At 36.6% G+C, this 11,923-nt stretch overlaps 1 protein-coding gene across 3 annotated transcripts; it reads right to left on the reverse strand.

Moving 5' to 3' along the window:
- Positions 1-316: 316 nt before the first annotated feature.
- LOC111366983 (histone-lysine N-methyltransferase SUVR5-like) lies at positions 317-11,312 on the reverse strand. Of its 3 annotated transcripts, none has more exons than XM_022987666.1 (11): positions 10,743-11,311; positions 8,781-9,083; positions 8,530-8,640; positions 7,703-7,813; positions 4,019-6,805; positions 3,253-3,414; positions 2,520-2,636; positions 2,353-2,456; positions 2,102-2,239; positions 1,180-1,267; positions 317-769 (listed from the first exon to the last, which is right to left on the reverse strand). In XM_022987666.1, the coding sequence occupies exons 1-11, from the start codon at positions 11,223-11,225 to the stop codon at positions 662-664; spliced, it is 4,512 nt and encodes a 1,503-aa protein (XP_022843434.1). In that variant the 5' UTR covers positions 11,226-11,311; the 3' UTR covers positions 317-661. The 3 variants fall into 3 exon arrangements, with proteins under 3 accessions (XP_022843434.1, XP_022843427.1, XP_022843438.1); XM_022987659.1 differs by having other exon boundaries at positions 2,102-2,242; XM_022987670.1 differs by lacking the exons at positions 317-769; positions 1,180-1,267 and adding an exon at positions 1,359-1,828 and having other exon boundaries at positions 2,102-2,242; positions 10,743-11,312.
- Between the last annotated feature and the right edge of the window lie 611 nt (positions 11,313-11,923).

Consider the following 11,923-nt stretch of genomic DNA (forward strand, 5'->3'; position numbering starts at 1 on the left):
AGACCTGATTCCTGGCCCTCATGTTTTGGACATAGAAAGCCCTGTCCCAATCCTGACCATGCAAAGGACCACCTCAAAGAGCATGTCAAATGAACTCAAGTCGAGGTGTCACAGACTCAATAGATGGCAGGAAGCAATAGATTTCAGTGCAAACAATGGAAAAATTGAAAATAAGCCTGAACGGAGTGGGCTCCGGGCCAGGTTCGGGCTGGAATTGACCAGACCATTTTGACACCTTTAATAGACTTGGGGTCAGAAAAAGGTGTGTACTCAATAATAAGCAACGAAAGCTTAACAAGTGAAAAGAAGCCAACTCTCAAACAAGATGGTCTATGCACTCCCAAGAAGAAAATTGAGGGGAAAATTCTGCATTTATGTTGCACAAATTAGCAGTGTAATACAATGATCCAAAGCGAAAAGGCGATAAGTTATCCTATGACAGTGATCCAGATAACAAGACCAAAACTACAATAGCACATTGGTAAGAAAATCCCAAAGCTGCAGAAGCACGACTCAAAAATTTTATGGCGATTGAAGAACCATGCAGTTACCTCTTGCGTACTGCAAGAAATGTCTGTCAGGCCTCAAAATCTTGTCCCTTATTACAGGATGGCGGCAGCCTCTGAATGCTGCAAAGCTCGCATGAGTATAAACAAATAATTTAATAAAGCCTTCCCCGGCAATTGGAAGATCCACATAGGCAAGGACATCCTTCTCCAGGCAATAGCAAGTAGCGGAAGTCATATGTCAATTCTTCACCTACAGCTATCTGCTTATAGAGGACACGATTAGACGACAACCCGAGGGAAGGCATGACTCGTATCAATGAAGCATAACAAAAGCATTCTTAAAGCAGTTACATCTTGCGTCCCAGTGATAAGGGACATAACATAGCGTATGTCGGGTAATCGGAGGTGAAGATCAAATCAGATTTTTAGTAGATTTTGATTAAAGTTGATGAATATATAGTTAAAAAGTTGTGACTCCTGTGAAATATGTGGTCGAAATTAATTATTGACTTTGAGATGATTAAAATCTTGATTTTAGTTGCCACCAGACAGGGGCTATATAAAATAAACAAGATTTCACCTCTTTTTTATTTCTTAATATCATCCATTTATATTCAACCCATCCCCACCAAACATACTAATGCTCAAGGAAAAGTAGGATTGCGCTTACATCTCGAATGGCGTAGAGGCCAATGTGTGCAAGATGACTATCCATGCTTTCAACAAGAACTTGGTAATTCACGAGATTTGGCGAGCAACTAAGAGGGGGAAAAAAAAGAAAATAGAGGAGAATTAAATTAACATTATAGAATATGGTAAGAGGTATTGAAAAATACAAATAATTATTATGTCTCAAATTAAAAGGAGATTTGTAAAAACATATCGATTACCACTCTTTTCTATAGGTCAGTTAATCACAAGATATCATCCATTTCTTAGTTTTGAAATAAGGAGACACAAGCACAATTAATTGCTTTTGTTGTTCTTTGGAGGGAGGTTTACTCTCCATCTTGTGTTTGTTTGTAATCTAACAGCTTGAACCAAAATACCCCAAGTTTTGTATTTACATATAAATGTTTTCATCATTACCGCATAAACGAATATTAAAGAGTTGATTCTTATGTCTCCATCTTAAAAATACAGAAACCAACAGAAGCATAATTTGTCAACCTGATAAACCATTGCATTTTCTTCTTCTAAAAAAAATTTAATATGCTCCTCTCATTATCAAATCTTGACCAATGAAACAGCCTCATCTGGCCCATTATGTACATGACCAGGCAAAAATGGAACAAGTGGCACCACTATTCCTTCGAAAACTACAAGGACAGCAACCAAAATTGATTACTCTTCAGGATTGTCATAGTGACACTAGGGTATACCATGAAATAGGATACTGTATGATTCAGAGTTCAAAGCATATTTTTAGGATAATCAAAAAAATTCCTTTGAAAACGTCTAAACAAAGTTTATCTCTTCAAATAGGAAATGCTCACAGATAATGTGGAGCAAAGGCAAAGTCACACAGAAATATTGGTGCAGATTGAGCCAAAAAATAAATAAATAAATAAATAAATAAAAAACACCCTCACCTGTGATTAATGAAACGTGAAATGTTTCCATAGTTTGTCGCATCAATAACATATGGAACTTGGCCTTCTATCAATCTGCTCACGTCATCAATGTGAGCATTGATCTCATAAAAATACCTGCAACTTTCGTTGTCATACCTGCTTTTGCAAACACAAAAAATACCAAAACATATAAGGACCAAGAATTAAAAACAATCAATCCAGAACATAAAGTTGGAGCAGTAAAGGTCTAGTGGATAGGACGGTCAAACCTATTGAGTCTCTCGTTTGCTTCTTGCTCATCTATGACCTCTCCAATATACTCACACACAAAGGAGCCACGAAGTATTGCTTCTCTCGCCCTTACTGCCCAACCCTGTGAGTCAACATACAAATAAATGATAATACTCCAGCAAATTCAAAATAGATGGTCAGTCACCTTTTTCTCTGTTTTGAATATTTCCAACTTCACTTGCACTCCATTTTGCAAAACCCTATTCTGACAAGTTTTACTGCAGCAGCATCTCTGATTGCATTCATAAATTAGGTAGCCCTCCTAACAATTTAGGGACAAGCATTTCTATTTAATAGAGATCATAATTACAGCAAGAAGAACAAGGAGGACAGATCTATTCATGAAGCAAAAATAAACGCGTATTTGACTCATATAGATGGCACCATCAACAGAAAACATTGGAGCATACAACCTATTGATTAATTGATCCATCATACCACTTAACAATACTATTAAGCAGGAATTAACTATACAAGTAAGATTAGGATTATGAAATTCCATTCAATAGAATGCATCTAATGTTGGGATGCCATCAAGCATTTCTTCACAAGGAAAATATTACTTGGTTAATATATTTTTTTTCATATAATTGCAACCATATTAAAATCTGGTAATGTACTTCATTGAAATCATTCATCTGCCAATAGGAACATTCGAAGCAAAACCCCCCACAACAGTGGTTGACAGGAAATGGTATTCATAAAACCCCTAATGACTTAAAAATCAAAGTCATTCCCTAAACTACATAAGTCCCAAACATTTAAGACCACGTTAGAGTAGTTATTTCCATCTATGATCAACAAAAATACAACTGATAGCATATAAGTTGTAGAACGGAAAAGAAATTTATGATATAGACATGAAAAGATACGTGTACCTCAAGAATAATTCGACCTCTCTCATCATAGGGAAACCTGCCACGCATGGGCTTGCCATATATGTCTTTTGCATCTTCATAATCATTGTCAAAAAGATACACATGGTCGCACATTTCTGATGAGCACCTTGAATATGCACAAGCACACCCCAATTGAGAACTCTACAAACGAACGTGAGGAAGATTAAATACATCTTACTCAAAATGCATTTGCATTCAGTTAGCAGAAAATTGCAAATCCTAATGAGTAGAGATATTACTAGAAAGTCACACCAGCATGTATCTAATATTTAAATACTCTGACACCAAAAACTAATAGTGTGTGTGATTATAAGCATGAAATTTGCATGTAAAGAAAATAAGGTCTAGGCAACTGATTATTAATGAAATGTGTTTGACCATGACCAACTTTTGGAAAACATTTTCTATAGAAAAAAGGTCAATCAAACACTCTAAAAGTTGAAATTTGGGTGGAGAAAAAACATTTTTCATAAAAAATAAAGCCAATCAAATACAACCTAAATAGAAGACAGTATCAGAATATAAGAATATTCCCCGATAAATATTTCAATTTTTTGCATGTGTCTATTTCCATTGAGGAAAATGAATTCTTTTTCAAGCCAAAAAAGATTTCATAGGACAAAAATAAAAAAACACAAAGCTAGTCGGATTTGAGAATTGTAGGACAAGATGCAATAGACACTAACTTATACAGCATCTGCATCATAATATAAGAACAAAAGACCAACAAGTTGCATGAAGATACCTCTGCTTCAAGTATTAGGGATTGATCATGCAATGGTTTCGTGACGTAGGTAAAGCTCTCCCAAGGAAAGGAATATTCAGTAATTTGGCCATCAGACCCATCCGCATTCAAAAGACTTTCGTCCACCACACAAGCTATTGGAACTGATTCCTGTCCAAAACTTATGTCATCACATAAAATAATATTTCTCTCTGCAAGATCCTGGGTGAAATGTCGGGAATCAATGACACAATGAGACTCGTCCATTGTCCACTCATTGGTTAAAAGGTTTGATGCAACAGCATTTCTGGTCTTGACTATATTGTCCGATGAGTGCACCGCCAGAGATGGTAGGGGTGGTCTTTCAATTGGTGTGCACTCTTTGGGACAAATGAAGCTCTCTTTGTGCCATTCCACTGGGATGTTATGCTCACTGCATAGTTTGGCAGCTTTCAGGTATATCCGTTCTGGCAGGATTCCATATTTTGTCTCCAATGAAGCTTGCAGGCTTAGCTTGCAGCAAGCAGAGCGAGCTATTAATAAAATCTCTGAGTTGCTTGGCCGTGGTTCTGTTTTCTTAATTTCAGAAAACAATAGCTTTGCCACAGCTAAACATTGAGTATCGACTAATCTACCGAGATTGGCAGCCTCAGTTGCAGCCTCAGCTGCATTAGAGTTAACCGTAATTTCGGCTGGACTAATTGAAAATGATGCCTGCACACGTTTTTTCAAATTTTGCACACTTCTATTCCTAATCCTATATGATGCTGAATTCAAACCTTTTTTAAATCGAGGACGAGTAAGTCTCCCCGATTTCAATTTCTGTGCATAAAATTGAATTCCCTTTTTTGTCAGGTGAGGACCAACAGAAGTTGGTCCCATATGAGCAGCCTGATGATGGCGTCCAAGATCAGGTAGCAAATCAAACTTTAATCCACAAAACCTGCAAGTATATCTCCGGAGACCAGAATGATTCTCAGAGTTTATATTTTCTACAGGATCTGACATTTTCGGCTCAACTCTTTGCCAAGATCCTTGGTCTTGCTTTGCAGCAGCATTTGACAGCTTTAAGTTGGAAGCATGAACTGAGAGCACATGCAACCATAACTGCTCCGGATTCCCAAAATGGCTAGCACAAGGAATGCACTGCAAAAGCATGCACTGTTCAACAAATTGCACGTGGTGCCTCTCCTGCACATGAGTTTCCAAGACCTTTTTATTAGTAAAAGAATCCAAGCAGATTGCACAAACATAGCCCCTAAAAAGCCATTGTGCCTCTTTTTTATGACTACCCATCCAGTGTGCCCCTAAAGCTTGGTCATCAAGAAACTTATCTGAGCAAATTTTGCACTTTATGACATTTTGACTGTCTTCATCCATATCATTACACACCGGAATAGGATTAGAAACTGATTCCTCAACAGAGGAGGCTTGAATGTTTTGGTTATCTGAAAATCGCCAGAGCTTCTTCAGCCTCTCCTTTTCACTGCGTACCAGCTTCATCAAGAACTCCCCGACCCTAATATCTTTGGAAGCTTCAGAAATGGCCCACTGAAATTGAACTTCCTTTGGAACTGGGTTTCTCAAAGATAGGATACTTTTGAAAAGCCTGTAAAAGAGTTCACAGGCTTGGTGCAAATGCAATTTTTGCTCCCTTGAACAACAATATTTCAGGAGCTCTATAAACACTTCCTTTGATACTATCCTACTCTTGCCATTTCTTGCACGTTTAAGCCAGCTTGGTAGGTGGGTGTCGCAGTATAGTGAATGCCGTATAGGACTTTCTAAGCAAGGTTCACTGCTACTCCCTATGCAGTGAACCATCTCATCACTTTTATTCTCTTCTTGGGGCTGAACAGGCATCTCACCTAAGCTGCTTTCATTGAGGGATCCTTTTCTCATTAAAGATGGTGGATCTACTTGGGCAGGAGCTTCAACTTTTCCAGCATGTACAATTTTTGTGGGATATTTAATCTCTGAACTCATGAAACTTTCTTCGTGCCTCCTTTTAAGTCTATTATCAGGAGGATTCATTTCTTTACTACTGTGAGGCCTATGTTTCTTACAGAAAGAAGTTCCAATTAGAGCTCGATGTTTGCATTTAGTACCAAGAACGGTGGTACCTTCACACATTGGCGGGTCAGCAGAAGGCGTTACTTCACCTTTTGCTGAATTCCCAACAAAACGAGAAGCCAAATGCACACAACAATAGACATCCCCCTCGCTGGCATACCTCACACATTGCCTTCCTTTAGATTCAATGAAAGCAGCACACTGTCGATTATGACTTCCAGGGTCCAAGGACTTCTGGGTAACATTAACAGGAGTCAACTCTACATCTTTAGACTGAATGCCCTCCATGTTTGCAGCCTCGACAACAATGTTATCCCATTTGTTAGCCATGCAATTTGAAGACCCTGCCAGAGCAGTGTCTGCCGTAGAAATTTCTTGCTTTGGAAGCATAGAGCCTAATGATGCATTGTTTACAACATCACAGCCATTAGAGAAACTAGAATCAATTTCCACAGGAACAGCCTGATGTGAATTCTGAATGTCTACATGTGATGCATGAGTATCAGCACGACGAACTTCAAGCTTGGGCCTCTTTCTGTTAGTTTGAAGCTCCATGGTAGGTGGACTATCATTAATTGGTTGCTCTGAGCCTCCACCAGTGGATATTGGATGCGAGATTGAAAACCATTTCATAACATCATGTTTCCAGCTCTTCCACTCAGATCCCAGCTCGACCGGTGCTGCTGCATTTGCTAGTGAGTTTACCTCGTTCCAAATGATAGAATCAGCCAATTCCTATACAAGGAATAGGTTAGAGCAGTCATTGCTAAAATTCCAAATGATCATGAATTAATTCATTGTCAAATGTTGAAAGCCGTATCCCTTGTTCCATCCCATATGATTTCCATTAATAAGAAATTAAAGAGTCTAGTTTACAAAATTCTAACACAAATTCCAGCACGTATGATCCATAAGGCAAACCACACACAAGGAGCACTTGGCATTTAGCCCAACTAAACTATATTCTTCAGACAAACACTGCAAGATTGGGTTCCATTATCCAACATCGGGTGAAGTAAAACAATTTTGAAAAATTTTGCATCTCCGCAATATCCATAGTCTGAAATAACAAATCACTTCACCAAGAAATATTGTAAAGGAGGTCAAAAGAATGAGAAAGGCATGCAAAAGATCATGCCTTGCAAGTAATCACAAAAAGATGAATTAAGCGGATATCAGACTAAATACACGATGAATCAGGACTCTGGATTGTACGCACAAGTCCCCTCTTTTTGGGCACACATGTTCAAATAATTTAGTTCAAATTTTATCTTGACAATATTCAAACCTGTCTGGAAAACCATAAATTGACATTCCCACGGGCTTGCAACATTTCCGATATTAATCGGTTTGGTTGTGCTCCAGGCTGTAAATACTAAAAGGAAGCAATGGATGGTGATCCTCTTTTAAAGTCTAAATCTCACACTATGAACTAAAAGAAAAAGAACACCACCTTTTACCAACAGAGGAAAAAGATAAAATAAGTTAGAACATACATAACTGAAAATTATGTATTCTATGAAACTGGTTGTGAATTCACAAAGATTTTTTAGGGAACAAATAAGCATAGTACAAAGTGACTCAGAATTGAAGGAATTAATGCACAATTTAAGAACTTATAGCAGGGCATACATCTTTCAGCATTCCAATGCATTCAGCACTACTTGCATCATGGCATTGTTGCACCCAAGATTGCAAAGAATGTTGTAGCCAATTTGAACTTAAGCAGTGCTGCAATATCATCTGCAAAAGATAGTGGGAGTTAATTTAGATCAGAGTAAAAAATTAAAAATTAAAAAAAAAAAATGGTAGAATATTGTCTTGAATCCCATTTCGCTATAACCTAAAAATCTAATAATTTTCAACTTTGAAATTTCACATTAGTTTTGATTAAGCAAATGGTGCTCTCCCATGATGACACCACCAACAGTCTTCTGTCAGAAACCAGAGAAAACCAACCTTCTATGTTTCTACTTGAATAATCAGAAAGTAACATGATTACATAAACTAAACCAAACTCAAAATATCACCTACGAGTTGAAGCTAACATGAGGAACAGTCTGTGTTATAAACAGACATGATAGACAAAAGTGTCTACTCAATTTATTTTTTAAAAGAAAAAAAATGTGAAAGACAGGTGGGTTTATACCCAGCACTGAAGTAAAGTTATCACTTATTCTGAACCCACACAAATATTGGACTTGTATAACTGGAAAAGACCAACATACTTCGCAAAAATAATATTTATGGCACGTGAACCTACCGCATACTTACCTTTTCATGTATTTAATAAATCCTTTAATTAGGGCATCCGGAGACTATTTTAGAAACATACGATAAGATTTGTTCTAAAGGTAATGCAATTGCAGGAAGAGATTTAAAGCAATATAGATATGCAAACGAAAAGATTAAGATATGAACAAAAGAATGAATATGTCTAAATGGAGAGATGGTTTTACATTCTGAAGTTTCACAAGCATCCTTCCAAGATCAGAATAACCTTTACAGTGGGAAGCCTCCATTGCAAATTCCTTCAAAACCATCACATCACGAACAGTCTCTACCAAAACCTAAATTGTTTCAGAAAGTTTTAGTTGGAACATGATGGAAGATCTACAGTAGCCAAAGCAGAAACGTCTATACACACACACACAAAAAAAAAACAAAGATATCCATATAAACATGTGTTTGATCACTTTCAAAAGCAAACCTCGCGATTTAATTGATCGAGAATATTTAACATGCCAACAGCCAGTTTTTGCATGATGAACCGATGGGCAAGAGTCAAATCTTTGACTGTCTTCGCACCAACTTTGTGTGTCTTATAGGCAATGGGCTGTGGAAATTCACTAATTGGACGAACTAGCTGAACATCCGCCCAAGAATAATTTCTTGTGCGAGGAAAGAAGATTACAAGATACTGTTTCCTGTCATGAGTTGGTTTTGCTTTCAAAGTCGATAATGGCCAGTCCACTCTTGCACATCTAATTCCCGGTTGCCACTTCCCTCTCCACTATAGCATGTAAACAAACAATTATTAGTGTGAAATAAACTTTCAAAAGATGTTTCCTGAAGAACTAGCATAGGCATCACATTCGGTATTTTAAGAATCTCCTCGTGTAGAAATATTGTAGGCAAGAACCAAAAAACCACAACTATTTACTAATTATGGCACAGTATCTGACTCCATATAAGAAATTAATCCATTCTTCAGATTCTCTGTCTTTAATGTGGTGCAACGATAGAGCAAACAGTAGAGTTTTTGATTAAATTATAGAGGAAGGTAAATTGTCCATTGGAAGTTTCTTTATTCACCTTAAAGAAAGCTGTCACTTCTATTACTTTTCCCATAGATTAACTGGAAATGTACTTTCTTGATAAATTCAATGTAGGTATGCTCTTCTTCTCAGAAATACTACATACTCTTTTTTGGTCAGCCAGTCGCACCCCCACTTGAGCCAACCTGCTAAAGCCCTTAAGCAATTCTATTTTTCACTCAAATCTAAAACTAGGTCTCCTGGCTCCAAGATGTTGGTCCCCATGCTAAATCTTGGAATTAACACCCCAATAAATATCAACTAAAAGCAGTCACAAAATAATTACTCATAGACTTAATTATAGTCAAAATCCACTAAATGATCTTATTATCCTGCCAGTCCATAATGAAGCCAGAGTCATCCCGACTGTATCTATTATCACATAGAGATTGGAGGAATTATTATAAAGGGACTACCAGAAGGTATCAAAGTTATAAATATCAGCCTCCAAAAATGAGGAAGATGTGGTTTACACCATAATTACCTTGAGGGGTAATGTGTTCTCGGAGAATTGGACAAATTTGGTTTCACAAATGACAAGATTTAGAGTGAATTTCATCACAATATTTTTTTTATTTCAATAAACAAAAGAAATTTGATGTTGATGATTTATGGTGATTAAGGATTTTCTGACTATCAGATAGACCGATCATAGCGTTTATAGCATTTTCCATATGGACTAGAATAAGAAATAATTAAATTATGAATAATGCTTAACATTTAACCTCGCGTCAACAATATAAATAAAAGAAATTCAATTTTCTTTGAACCAGATAAAGAGATAATTGAATCATGATTAATGATTAACATGCAACCTCATGTCAACAAAATAAATCAAAGAAATTCAATTTTTCATTCAAATAAATCATAATAAAATCATTAAGACACTTATTTTTAAGCAACACGAATTCTAGAAATTCAGTTTTTCAATCCACATGTTTGAAGGCCATTGTAGGAAAAGTATTCTACATATATTCTATCTGCACCATTATCAGTACAAGGTCATAATGAATACTTCCAACGTTAGAAATATGAATATAATAGAAATATGAATATAAGTGTCTTATATACTGAACCTCTGCATTCCATTGAATAGATTTCATCCTGTGCATTTCAAAATTTATTTCTTAATTCTTAGGATGGTTTACAATGTATGTTTGACCAGCTAAATAAATATATTCAACAGCAGAATCTTCTGATCATCTATCAGATCCTATATCCCAAATCGAAACTACTTACCTATGTCAAAATTACTTCATTCTACACCTTCGAGCAATCCATGCTGAAACATAAACTAGAAGTTGCTATAGGATGCAAGCGGGAAATACAGAAGCAAAACAAACAGAGTAATATACCTTCACCCACACTGCTACAGGCTCGTCTTGTTCTAGGCGGATTTCTGAATTAGATGATTCTCCCTCCTGGTTTTTAGCCACCAGCCCACTTTCATCTGTATCCACAGTGAACTGGGAGTTGTCAAAGGCAGGGTTTGGTCCAGGTAAATCACCTTGTTTATCTAAGTTGTCATCTGCAGAATTATGGGAATCACAAGATACATTTTGTCCATCAACATCAGAGTCATAATATGCATCTCCATTATAGCAGCCATCTGAAGCAGGGACTCCTTGGACAGTAAATTGATCTCCACCCTCTCTCTCTTCGAGAGGTCTTCCTGCATCAAGCGTTAAGTCGTCAACTTTGAGCTCTGCTGCTTTAGCTGGTACGACATCTTCAGTGCAGTCTGATATTCCAACACACTTGATAGGTGCGTTTGATCCCTGCTCAGGGCAATTAGATTCTCCAACACAATTTACACCAGAACAGGGAATCACTTCCATAATCTAATACTAGAAGTTTTGGTACCAGGTGATGTTCATACATCAGTGAAACCGAAACATATCCACAGCCTAACATGGATAAATTAAAGATGTCAGGTAGGTGTAAGTTAGAATCGCACTTTATTAAAATGTAAGATTTACCATATATCAAGCAACTTAAAATCCAAACGACTATTAGCAGAATAATACCAAGAAAATTAGAAATGGTTCCATCCAAAAACAATTAATTCATCAATTCAATATAAATAACAGTTAATGAGAAGAAGCCATTAAAATTACCGTATATACCACCTATGATGCATCAGTACGGATATGTTGACTCATGATTTTTCAAAAAAATACCGACAGGGCACGCTGTCGACACGTTAATTAAAATTTATAAAATTCTTCATTTATATAGTATAAATTTATATTTATACTTATTACTGATTTTTCTTGTTGAAAACTTATAAATATGAGTACTTATTTGTAATTTACTAATAACTTTGAGTTAAAAATACATAATAGCTATAGTAAAAAAGAAAAATAATTATTGTAGAGTGTCCAAAGAGTGTCGATATCGATACGTGTCGGACACGAGCACGCTATCCTAGTTAGAGTGTCTGTACTACAGAGTACACCACATATAGACATTAATAATACTATGTTCACATTCTTCCAGCTCAATGCATTAAAACTATAGACAGGCTGAAGCTGAC

The sequence above is a fragment of the Olea europaea genome, chromosome 2 (assembly GCF_002742605.1).
Source record: "Olea europaea var. sylvestris chromosome 2, O_europaea_v1, whole genome shotgun sequence".
Lineage (NCBI taxonomy): Eukaryota > Viridiplantae > Streptophyta > Magnoliopsida > Lamiales > Oleaceae > Olea > Olea europaea.